Source organism: Pipistrellus hanaki, assembly GCF_964339955.1.
Source record: "Pipistrellus hanaki genome assembly, chromosome: 10".
In the NCBI taxonomy this organism is placed as follows: domain Eukaryota; kingdom Metazoa; phylum Chordata; class Mammalia; order Chiroptera; family Vespertilionidae; genus Pipistrellus; species Pipistrellus hanaki.
The window spans coordinates 59,490,925-59,504,467 of NC_140512.1; the positions used below are offsets into that span (position 1 = coordinate 59,490,925).

Consider the following 13,543-nt stretch of genomic DNA (forward strand, 5'->3'; position numbering starts at 1 on the left):
CAACTGAACTATTTGGCCAGGGAATTGCACTTTGCAAATTATTGTTTTATAGTTGGGTTTTGTTTTTGTGTTTTTAGATGTTTAAATTTATTTTAGGGTTGGGGGGAGAAATATCCATGTGAATGTGAAACATCAATTGACCATCTCCTGCACACCTCCCACCAGGGATCGAGCCCGAAACCTGGGCATGTGCCCAGACTGGGAATCGAACTGGTAATTTAGTGCACGGGACTATACCCAACCAATTGAGCCACCCCAACCAGGGCTTTTAGTGCTTCTTACCATCTATATTTCCATACCCCAAGACAGCTGAGATATGTGGCATATCTTGTTACTAACAGTAGCTTGCTGTGGCAGTGATTATGGGAAGTGAGAGAACATCTGCACAGTCTGAAAGAAATTTCTAAGTCCTTTGACATACAGGGTGGGGCAAAAGAGGTTTACAGTTGTTCTTTTGGAAAATATAATAAATTATAATGCAAGAATAAACTTATGTTTTGCCTACTCACTACTGAAAACCTACTTTTGCCCCATTTTATTTCTCATCAATAATGAGAAGTACTATTTAGAAATGGGATGCACATATAACTTTACTAAGAAGAAAGGAATTCCTGTATAGTGATCATACAGTGTACAGTGTGTTGTAAATATTATTAAATTTTGGTATAGGGATAACCTTGCATTTCAGAATTAGGCAATGATTGTATTTTCCTAACTACTTATTTTCTATTGTAGATAACCATTGCTGAATACTTGCAATTAGTCACCTTTAGTATTAAGGTTAATTATATTTCTTATACTAGGGCCATAGGTATGACAATCATCCATGGTTCTCTTAACCATAGTTTAACCGTGGTGCACTCTAATCATTGTTTTTTTTCTGCACATGATTGATCCTGCTTATACCAGTGTTCAATTAGGAGGCTACTCTGCAAGAGTTAGGAATTCAGAGATTGTTAATGGGCAGTACAGAGAAGGTATATTTCACCCTTGTAGCATCTAGAGAATTGAGAAAAAGGACATGGACTCTTCCGGTAATATTTAATAATATACAGTCTATAAATATCGCATTGATAAACAGTGCATGTACAAAAGTATTCTACTACCTAATATTGATCTAGTAATTGTTCTAGTTATGTAATTGAACAAGTATAACTGAATTTGGGAATGCTTGGCTAATGAGATTATGTCATAATCCACTGAATTAAAATCACATGGTATGTACTTTTTATGAGAGAAACATTATCCAGTATTAAGAAATTACTGATTAAATTATAGTGTGTTACTTATATATATAATATTATGTATGATTTATGTGTATATGTAAGAGCTATTAATATAAATAATTCCCTTAATACTAGTGATCTTCTATGTTTTATTCCTACAGATTATCTTCTTGTTAACTCTAGCTTTTACTTGTTTTTTTTAGGATGGGAAACTATTGTGGGAGCAAGAACTATACAATAACTTTGTATATAATAGTCCTAGAGGATATTTTCATACATTTGCTGGAGATGTAAGTTATATTTTTCTTTATTGCCTTGTTTAATGTAATTGCTTTTACATGTGTCTGTGGAAACCATTTATGAGTTTTCTGTGTAAGCATTGTATAGAAAAATAATTATTTTACTTTTAAAAACTTCATAGATATGATAGCTACATTGGAAGAAATGGCTAAGATTTTTTTTTAAATGTGTATATTTTTATTGATTTTAGAGAGAGAAAGGGAGGGGGAAAGAGAGAGAGAGAAACATCAATGATGAGAGAAATCATTGATCGGCTGCTTTCTGCACACCCCCTACTGGAGATCGAACCTGAAACCTGGGCACGTGCCCTGACAGGGAATCGAACCATGATTTCCTAGTTCATAGGTCAATGCTCAACCCCTGGGCCATGTTAGCCAGGCAGAAATGGGTTTTATAGAGAACTATAAATGTAATTTGCTATGTAGAAAGGAAGTTTGATCTTTTTCTTTAAAAAAAAAAATATTTTTATTGATTTTGGAGAGGAAGAAAGAAGGAGAGAGAGATAGAAACTTCAATGATGAGAATCATTGATCAGCTGGCTGCCTCTTACACACGCCACACTGGGTACTGAGCCCACAACCTGGGAATGAGCCTGAACGGGAATGGAACTGTGACCTCACTGAAGCATGTGGGCTGGGCTGATTTTTTTTTCTTTTATCTTCTCTGTTTTGGGGCAGATAGTTTAATCTCTCTGTGTTTTCTTATGTATAAAAGTGAAATCTTAATTGTTCACTAATCCATGGTAGTTTTTAAATATTGAATATTCTATTGCTATGCAAATTGTTTTCTGAAAGAGTAGTTTATGACCTAGAAGAATGCTAAAATATAGTAAATGGGGCAAGGGGGAGCGATTTAAAAAATATATTGAATATACTTGGGGAAAATGTTAGAAAGATTTTTATACCATACTAGAGGCCCAGTGCACAAAATTTGTGCATGGAAGGGAGAGTTCCCTCAGCTCAGCCTGCAACCACTCCAATTGGGGATCCCTCAGGGGATGTTTGACCACCGGTTTAGGCTGAAGGACACCCTTTTCACAATCTGGGATCACTGGCTTCTAATCACTCACCTGCCTGATTGCCTCTAACTCCTCTAACTGCCTGCCTTATCTCCCCTAACTGCCTCTGCCTGCCTGATCACCTCTAACTGTCCAGCCAGCCTGATCTCACCCCCAACTGCCCTCCCCTGCCAGCCTAGTTGTCCCCAATTGCCCTCCCTTGCCAGCCTGATTTCGCCCCTAATTGCTCTCCCCTGCTAGCCTAACTGCCTCTGCCTGCCTGATCGCCCCTAATGTCCTCTGCTGGTCTGATCTTGCCCCCAGCTGCCCTCCTCTGTGGCCAATTTGGTTTTGATTGGTCAGTTTCTATGCTATTCAGGGTCTCTGGGCCCATTAACGGGGCCTGATCAGAAAGTCAGGATTGATCAGCTGCACCAGTGGAGGCCTGGAGAGAAATGGAGGTGTGGCTGTTGGCCAGGTCGGGAGAGAAAAAGAGGCAAGTTCTGCTCATCGGCTGCCACAGAGGTTACAGGTCAGAACCTGTCCCTCTCTCTGCAGGCCTCTCTCCAGGCCTGATCTGCAGTGTTTCTCCCCACCCTCCAAGGCAGTCAGTGCTGGGTCACCCTGGCAACCCAGCACTGTCATCCGGTCTGGTCAAGCTTTCGGTGGTAATGGTCATTATGACCCTGGCTTTTTAGTATATACAATAGATGCTCACAGGGATTATCTGAGTGAATGAATTATAGGTGAATTAGTTTTTGTTTTTATACTTTTATTTTGTAACTGTTCTTCAGTGAAAGAAGGTTTGGATTAGATGGTATATCTATCTTTTCTGACAGTTTTTTTCCCCTTAGCTATAATTTTTCATATTTCTCTTGATATAAGTATGTACATATTTAAAAGTGTATGTTAATTGTCTTTAATAATAATGTCAGTATGTTTTTATATTTTTAATAATTTACCTGAATTAAGGTTATAATTTAAATAATGCCTATAATTAAACTGCAGAATAAAAACAAACTAATAAAGATAGTTGATCTGATCTGCATTTTGCCCACATTTCCAGTGTTTGCTTTTTCTAATCTAAATTATATACAGAGCTCTATTGAAGGATCAAATTCAATTTGCCTCTGTTGTTTTTTGAAGAAATTCAATTTAAAATTTAGTATCTACTGTGATAGGTTACTTTTCTAATATTAGTCTTTTATTTTACCTTTTTATTTTTTTCCTTCTTAAATTATTCATGTCATAAAATGAGTTCTTTTAATAAAGTAAAACTTTTCTTCAGAAATATACTTCTGTTGGTTATTACCTTTTTGTTATATAAAACTAAATTCATGGTGTTTTTTTTGTTTGTTTGTTTACCTTTCTGATGAAAAATATTTTAGACTTGTCAAGTTGCTCTTAATTTTGCCAATGAAGAAGAAGCAAAAAAATTCCGAAAAGCAGTTACGGACTTGTTGGGCCGAAGACAGAGGAAATCTGGTAAAAAAAAAAAAATTTTTTTTCTAATTCCTTTTAACAGGAGCTAGCAAGCTATGGCTTCAGGATAGATCTGGCCCATTGCCTGTTTTTGTAAATAAAGTTTTTTTAAACACAGTTATGCTCATTGAGTTACATATTGTCTATGACTGCTTTTTGCCACAACATAATTGGGTAGTTATGACTGAAAAAACCCTGAAAATCTAAAATATTTACTATCTGGTCTTTTATTTTTAAAAAAGTTGCTAATCCTTACATTAAAAATTATATACTGACTTTTAAATTTGCATTTTTATGGCATTATTTATAACTTACATTTTAAAAGTAAAGTATTTCATAATTGGTGAACAAATAATTTAGGCAAGTCTTGAAGCAAATAATCAAAGTTACAAATAAGATCTATAAACATTGCCTTGTCTCTATTTTGTCCCTAATGTTGTAAATGATGAAATCATAAGGAACTTAGTTTAATGCATAAGATGCTAATACACATAAAACAATTAGAGAAAGATGCATTGCAGCATAGAGCTTTAAATTCTTTGGTATATAACTATTTGACAGTGTGCAAGACCTTTCTGTTGTAAAGTAGGAGGACAGTCATGAAGAAAGGGAAGCTCTCCAGAATTATCTTAAGCAGATCAGTTGTAGGAGAAATAACACATGGAGTTGAGGTGAGCAAATAAATTCCTTTAACACTAGCCATTCCTGTATACTCCTTGAAAAGTCTTTCTGTCCTCCCAGGGGTACATGTTACCCCAGTTTGAAGATTACTGTATTTAGGATTGTATTTTACCAATAAGAGGAAATAAGCCATAAAAATGGTAGAAACTGGATTAGAAACAGGAATATAAAATTCTATATTCTAGTTTATACATCTTTATTGTTCTCTTAAAGGGTTTCAAAGTGGGAGGTGAGGTAACACTGAAAATAAAATGAAGCCAAAACCGGTTTGGCTCAGTGGATAGAGTGTTGGCCTGCAGACTGAAAGGTCCCAGGTTCGATTCCAGTCAAGGACATGTACCTTGGTTGCTGGCACATCCCTGGTGGGGGGTGTGCAGGAGGCAGCTGGTCGATGTTTCTCTCTCATCGATGTTTCTAGCTCTCTATCTCTCTCCTTTCCTCTCTGTAAAAAAAATAAATAAATAAATCAAAATATATATTTTTTTTAAAAAGAAAAGAAAATGAATTAGGTTTTTGCCTCAGTTATTATATCCCACTTGTAATAAGTGAATAGGAGAATTATTAGGGGCCTATTATTTTTGTTACTTCTTTTGGCAGCTAAGGCATTTGCCACTTGATTCCACGTTAGGAAAGGATTTAATGCTTTCAAATTATTTGTGGTTCAGTGCGTAATTCAGTGATATGCTCTGGTGATAGGCCAGGAGCTCCCCGAGACTTCTTTCAGTCAAAATATGTGACATTTTCAATATGCAAAAGAGTAAAAAATACTTCTTAAAATATATAATAGTGACTTTGAAATTAGTAGGTCACTTACTCTTTTACCTGGTACAAGAATTCTATTTGATATAGTTCCTAAGCTTTTAGACAAAGTGTTTCAAAAGGAGAAAGATCACAACATTTGGGAGGGAGCTGATTCATCATTTAGTAGCTCTTCATGCTAATTCAAATTCCAACCTTCTCTTTAACTTACATGTATGGGGTTCAACTTTTGGGGCAGGAATAGTATTATCTAAGTAATTGCTTTTAGAATTTACACTCTCAACTTCATATTTATCTCAATTCTAGTGACACGGTGCACGAAATTTGTGCACATTGAAAGAGAATTAATTAGAGGAAATACTTCAATATTGCTCTTTGTCCTTTCTCTATAATAGAAGTCTCAGAGATGAAAGAAAATTAGTAAAATGTATATGAAAATCTTCCTCCTGTCAGAGTCTGGGGTGTGCCACGGGAACCGGAGTCAAGTCCCTGTCCACCCACATGCATCTTGAAATCACAGGAGACCCAGACTCAGGTGGCCCCACCCCCATTAAGCCCCATCGAGTGGGGGCATGGCCTCAGGTCATTTGGCCCAACCGCTGGGGCGGGAGGTGCGACCTGAGGTTCCCGATCAAGCTCTGCCCAGCAGGTTGCACAGCCTCAGGTCCCCCAGCCTGGCACCGGGGCAGGGGGTGCAGCCTGAGGTCCCCCGGGTAGGGGCGCTCGTCTTGAGTTTACTCGTCAAGCCCTGCTCTGTGGGGGCACAGCCTCAGGTCCCTGCTGATTGCTCATTAAGGCTTTTTATGGGAACTTGGCCTCGGCTGTGGGTGTAGCCATCTTCTGTTACAGAATCCCTGTCTCCGATGTGGGTACAGCCATTTTGTTATGGTGTGATGGTCAATTTGCATATTCCCTCTTTGTTAGATAGGGTATTTCCACATCTGTGTTATTACCAATTTTAAGAAATATTTCATCCCTGGATGCAGAGATAACATCATCTTGGAAATTGGAGATAGACATTCAATGACATAGATAGGACTAAATTACTTCAACTGTTTCAGAAAGTTATTTCATGAGACCACCAGATGGAGTAATATATTTATATTTACTGTTGCCAGGATTCTTAATTTGTTTATAATCGAATTATTTTTATCATGTGTATGTTTTCTCTTTAATTTTGGAGAATTCTTAATTTTAAAATGTCTGGAAATTATATTTGTTTAAAGTCCTTTAATTATTTTGAATTTTTTAAACCAAAATTGTCTCAAACGTGATATGTGAGAGTGTGAATACAAAGGATTGATAGCAGTTCTCTTTGCTTTACTCCTACCTAATTAGCAACAGCTTTTCACTATTTTTTTGTTTGTTTGTTTGCCTCATTACTAGACATTTGAGTATTCTCATTAACTTTGTACTTTAATTCAGTCCTCTAGCTTTGAAACTGTCTCCATGCTGATGATTCCTAAAGTTTTATCTTCACTGCTGACCTCTCGTCAACTTTCAAATTTGTCTACTTTAGTTGGGTTTCAGAATAGCCTTCAAATTTAGTATATCTGAGCAGAACACTTGATTCATGTTCCCCAACCCCAGTCAGACCTGTTCCTTGTCCATGCCTAGTCTTCCCATTTCAGTAAGAGACATCAGCTCCCTCTCATCACTGGCTTACCATGGTCTCATAAATCCTGTCAGTGAGTCGCATTGGCTCCACGTTCAAAATGTCTTGGATCTGTTTTTCACCACCTCTGATGCCTTCACCTTAATTAAAGCCATCAGACTATATCTCCCTCACTAGTTTCCCTGCTTCCAGTCTATGCCTCATACTATCTTCTTTCTTTATAGTAGCCAGAATAAACTTTTAAAAATATAGATTAGATCATGTCTCTTGCCATTTTCCAAACCTATAAGAGGTTTGTATTATATATAGAATACAATCTATATACCTTACCTATGGCCTATGGGACTTTACATTATCCAGTCGCTGGCTCTCCTTCTATCTTAATCTCATTCCACTCTTCCTTTCTCTCACTCCGGGCCTGCCTTCATAATATTCCTTCATGCTATTTCCTTCTCAGGGCCTTTGAATATGTTCCCTCTCTCACTTTATTCCGATGTCTGCTCACTTGTCAATTCCTCAGGGAAACCTTAATTAACCACCTGTAATCAATCAAGACAGGAGTTGAAGTAAATGTTTTATGTTGATTTTTGTACCACATATGTCTAATAATATTCTTTAATTTATTTTCTGACAGAGAAAAGACGAGATGCCCCTAATGGTAAGCTTTTTTATAATTATTGATCAAAATACCTTAGATTATAATTTAATCCTTATAGAGACATATATCATACATTAATACCTAATTAATATATGATCTAATACTATGTTCTTATCTTGTCTTACCTAATAATAGACAACATGTAAATTGACTGTACCTCTGCTATGCCACCAGCCAATCGGGGTGATTAGTGCAAATTAACCCAACAAAGATGGTGGTTAATTTGCATACTTAGCCACCAAGTGATGCTGGCAGGATGCTTGCATGGTCGCCATTTCCACAATGCAGGCATTCTGCCCCACCCCTGGTCTCAGGGCCTCTGGCAGCGTGGAAGGAGGAGCCAGAGCAGAAAGAGGCGGCTCTGGGGCCTGAGCGGAAAGGCGGTGCAGGCAGCCAGGGAAAGGAAAGCCCAGTCTAGCAGAATCTTCGTGCTTCGGGCTTCTAGTTTTTAGATAACAGGTGATAGATGAGGCTTAGAAACCTACTTTTTTTTTTTTTTTATGAAAGAATACTACATAGATCACTAATCTTATATCTTAATTCTGTATTCACAATTAATTAAATTTAGAAACTGCCAATCTAGCTTTAATATCTCCCTTAAAGGCACTAAATTTTGCCAAGCATGTTGATTCAGCTCTTACTTTAGATTTATCTTTTTGTCTCATTTTGAAACATTTCACACTGGTAATATGAAACTATCTCCTTTCAGTGTTTAGAACTAATAACAGCTGCACATAACCCTCCTTAACTTGAGGAAGTATTATGGATTCATGTATTTAAAAAAGTACTGTATATTAAAAGTAATACCAATATATAAATGACAATGTCCCAGACCTCTAGGGCAGAGATTCTCATTTGGACTCTATAAATCCTCCTTTAAATTGTGTGCCAAATTTTATAAGTATATGTGGTTTTTACTCTGGGGAAAGAGAATCCATGACTTTTATTACATTTAAATGGTGTTCCTGACCCTAAGAAGGTAAATAACTATTGCCTCTGATTATAATGGGGAATATAGCTGCTCCTTTTTAAAAGGATCTCAAATCTCTCCTCAGAATTTAGGAGTAATTATTCAGAGACACTTAACATAATACAGAATTCTTACTATATAACAAGTGTTAGTGACTATTGGAATTTGCTTCTTTTAAACAGATGTAATGCTTTCTGATTTTGTCCTTAAATTTATTTTCCAACATAAAAACATGAACCAAATGTTATTGTATTAAATTTTTTATTATTTGCCTTACCAGTTTTGTTTTTGTTTTGTTTTGTTAATATATTTGTATTGATTTCAGAAAGGAAGGGAGAGGGAGAAAGATAGAGAAATATTAATGATGAGAGAGAATCATGGATTGGTTACCTCTTGCATGCCCCACCCTGGGGATTGAGCCCACAATCCAGGCATGTGCCCTGACCAGCAATCAAACCGTGACCTCCTGGTTCATAGGTCAACGCTCAGCCACTACGCCACACTGGCTGGGCCTTACCTTTTTTTTTTTAATGTCTGACTATCTTACCTAATGTGCCAAGTATTGTATACTTTGACTTTCTCTTAGTTAGTTAGTTAGTTAGTTAGGTTAATCCTTACCCGAGGATATTTTTCCATTGATTTTGAGAGAGTGGAAGTGAGAGAAACATCGATGTGAGAGAGACACATCAATTGGTTGCCTACGCACACACTTCCTGACCAGGGCCTCAGTGTTCAAGCCTGCAACCGAGGTACGTGCCCTTGATTGAAATCAAACCCGGGACCCTTTAGCCTTCAGGCTGACACTATAACACTGGGCCAAATTAGCTAGGACTGACTTTCTCTTTTAAATGAAAAATTTAATACTAAGTTTATAGGGTTTCTGTGGAGAAATGAAGTACTCAAAAGTGCTTAGCATAATGCCCAATAACTTAGTTATCATGATGAAGACAATAATAAAGATAATAGCAGCTACTATTTAACGATCATTGACAACCTGCCAGGCATTGTCCAGCAACTTTAGTAGTACCTCCTAATATCCCCATTTTATACGTGAGCAAACTGAGGCACAGATAGGTAACTTGTTCAAGATCACCTAACTAGTTAGTTGGGGAATAGGATTCAGTCTCGAGATCTACATCCAGAGTCACTTATCCACTGAACTATATCAAGATGATTTTGAAGGAAAAACTGAGACCTAGAGGGGGTTAATAACGTGCTTCAATTCACACAGCTAGCATGTTGCAGACGCAAAGGAAGTAGAAGCACTGAATCAGAAGTCATTCATCTGTGAGCCTTTAAAGCAATATTGTAATTACTTTTCCTTGATATGTGCTCAATATTTTCATCTCTTTTTTATTTTATTATTTTGCATTCTGTGAGCATATAATCAGGTACCATTGGGAAGGCTTCCTAGTGTTGGCCTCTTTGGAGAGAGTAACCTAAGATTTGATGTACAAATGATAATAAAATAAAAGGATATAAATATTTTATGGTTTTTCAAAATTTTAACCTTTTCCAGTCCATATAAAATGTATTTTTCAAGAGGTACCTAATTCATGAATAGATAGAATTTGCATATTCTTCTTTATGTGACAGTGGCATCTCACAATTTTATCTTTACTAAGAGAGAGACTCATAATTAATGTAGTTTCTTTCTCTGAGATTGATCTTGGTTTTAAATCTTTAGATCTGTAGTTCTGACCCCTTGGTGCAGTTGTCCCAAACTAATTTTTTCATTAAATAAATGGAGAGTTAAAAAAAAAAAAAAATAGAATCGTTAAAAGGCAAAAATACACAGCATATATTGCCAATATTTGTATACTTATTAATAAAATATACATATAATATGGTATTAATATAACACATTACAATAAATAATGAAATAATAATTAATATAATTTTAATTTTTTTCCCCCCTGCTTTGCAGTCGATTGCCTTGTTCTCCTTACTGTGTGGAGACCCCTGTTTTGGAGGCAGCATATTTTTCTTTTCTGCATTTAGTGCAATACCACTAGGTGGCAATGGACACCTTAATCATTTTGCATTGTCCGTGCTGTGTCTCAGATCGTTACATTATCAGTGTAGCAGACCTTTTCAAATGTAACTATTAAAAGGATACTTTATGTAGAAGTAAGATGTATTCCTGAAATGCATTTCAGTGTCTTCCTCACTAACTCCTAATCCATACATCTTTCTTTTTTCTTTATTGGTCAGTCTCACCTTTTAGCTTAGACGCTTTCCCATAAGATTTGTTCTCAACTTCATGCCTGCTTGACATCAGAGGCCTCTGGGCCACCTGTTTCTCAACTATTTTACCTTGGTGAGAGTTCCTACTTTTTATGTAATTAAGGGGAAGACCTTAGTTTATTCTTTTAATTTTAAAATTAACTAGAAATGCTTTTTAATGAGAATATTTAAAAAACCAACAACACACATTTCTGTGACAATTGTCCTTAAACAGAAGATGGTAATTTGTCCTTTGACAAAAGTAAGGGAAATGGCCCTCTCTGTTAATATTTAGTTACTACATGTTCTTAGGATGAGTATAATTTCATTAATGTCAAATTAAATTAAACTTCTCAGAAATGATTTAAGAGTATCTTTGTTACCAGATCTCCTATAAACATACTTATTAAAAAATGGCTCTGCCTAATACACATCATCACTTTTAAAACAAATATTTAATTGGGCTTTAGAACACCATTTTAAACTTATTTCCTAACACTTTCAAAGTCTGAAATAAATTACTATGGTCAACCCAAATAACCAAGTACCTCATTTCATGAATGTGTAGAAAACCTTTTATCTAAATTGTGAAAGTTAGTAGTAAATATTTATTGAATAATGAATTATTGGACTACAAACTTAAGAGAACTGATAAAATGATAATATTTGTAGTATTGTTATTATTAATCACTTTATGGTTTGAAATTTGTGTAGAAAGCACAGGAGTTAATAGAAAGGCTAGAGGTCTAGGAACCAAGTAGACTTTATCATTGCTTCTGTCACTGTATCACTTTAGACATGTCACCTGATGGTTCTTGCCCTTAGCTTTCATATATAAAATGAAACATTTAGAAAAACTTTAAATTTCCCAACTAATAGTAATTTTCTAATATGTTTTTAATCTAGGTATTCTTATATAGATTTAAATAACATCTTAACAAGTACTAATATAATTTATATATAATGACATTAAATAGCTAATGCCAGGGCTTTATAACTATGTGGCACATATGTTACAGTATATCCATATCTAATTTTTGGGTAGAGAGAGGAATGGAAACAGTGCAACTACAGTATGAGTTAAACTGTGTTATTCAATCCACATAGTACAACTACAGTGTGAATTAAACTGTTATTCATTCCACATAACATTTTTATTTATGTCTCTTCGTCTTTGAACTTTCCTCAGAGATGGCTATGTTATTTTCTCTAGTGACTTATGAATTGGGCTTATAAGAACCTTTGATTTGTTATTTCCCCAGAAAATAATTTAATTGCTTGGATAATTCAAACTGTTAAACTTAACTTGATCTAATTCTTACCTTAGAACATCCAAAGTATATTAGATTATTACATATAAGCTAAAGCAGCATAAAAATTTTTTTGTTCTTTTATAAAAACTAATTACAGTTGAACCTTGAACAATATGGTTTAAATTGCTTAGATCCATTTCTATAAGGATTTTTTCCCAGTAAATAGGTACAGTAATATAATGTATTTTCTCTTCCTTACAATTTTCTTAATAACATTTTCTTTTTTCTAGTTTACTTTATTTGTAAGACTATAGTATATAATATATAGAACATACAAAATACTTGTTGGTTGACTGTTTTTATATATATATTATTGACTTTTTTACAGAGAGGAAGGGAGAGGGATAGGGAGTTAGAAACATCGATGAGAGAAAAACATCAATCAGCTGCCTCCTGCACACCCCCTACTGGGGATATGCCCACAACCAAGGTACATGCCCTTGACTGGAATCGAACCTGGCATCTTTCAGCCCGCAGTCCAATGCTCTATCCACTGAGCCAAACAAGTTAGGGCTGTTTATGTTCTTGATAAAACAATAATAGGCTATTAGTAAGGGGCTTCACAAGTTATACACAGATTTTCAACTGTGTGAAGTCGGCACCTCTAACCATTATGTTGTTCAAGGATCAGCTATGTAGTTGCTAATTTTCTTTTGTTTTAATGGTGAATTTGTTGCTTTTGTAAGGGTGTGGCAATTAATAAGTAATAATATAAGAATAAACTCCATATTTCATGTACTCACAACTGTAAACCTAGATTTGCCCTACCCTGTAGTTGCTGTATGAACACCTATTTAGGAAGGATGGTATGTATAAAGAGAGCACCTAACTCTGTTACTCCTAAATCAGTCTTAAGTCAGTGGTTATATTCTATTTTATTTATACTATTGAGTATTAAGATAAGAGTAAATAATTTGCAGTATCTTACTGTGGACAGTCTTGCTCTTATTGATTGGTAAATTATAAGAAGGAGGAAAGCAGAAAGGGGAGAGTGAGAAGTAAAATCAGGTCACTAGATAAGTCTATGAAGGTATGGGTATGACCCCAATTCAACCCTCTAACACACAAATTCTGGGTATTCTCAATAAGTTCTCTTATTTTTTGAAGTTACAGCAAGCATAGAAATCTGATGTCTGAACTACTTGGAAAATCCAAGTCTTTATCTACTGTTTAATAAGCTTTCTGTATTGCTTAACTAACCTTTGTTTTTTTTTAATTGAATATATTAGGGTGACATTGGTTAGTAATATTATATAGCTTTCAAATGTGTACAATTCTGTAACACATCACAGCTTGGATCATTTGCATTGTGTGTT

At 35.5% G+C, this 13,543-nt stretch overlaps 1 protein-coding gene across 4 annotated transcripts in view; it reads left to right on the forward strand.

Annotated features, from left to right (window-relative positions):
* Positions 1 to 13,543, forward strand: part of WASL (WASP like actin nucleation promoting factor) — a 65,533-nt gene that overhangs the window by 29,468 nt on the left and 22,522 nt on the right. For all 4 annotated transcript variants that reach the window (XM_084897677.1, XM_084897678.1, XM_084897679.1 and 1 more), the window contains exons 3-5: positions 1,430 to 1,516; positions 3,912 to 4,008; positions 7,695 to 7,718. In XM_084897677.1, the coding sequence (XP_084753803.1) occupies positions 1,430 to 1,516; positions 3,912 to 4,008; positions 7,695 to 7,718 (208 nt within the window). The remainder of the gene's footprint in view (positions 1 to 1,429; positions 1,517 to 3,911; positions 4,009 to 7,694; positions 7,719 to 13,543) is intronic.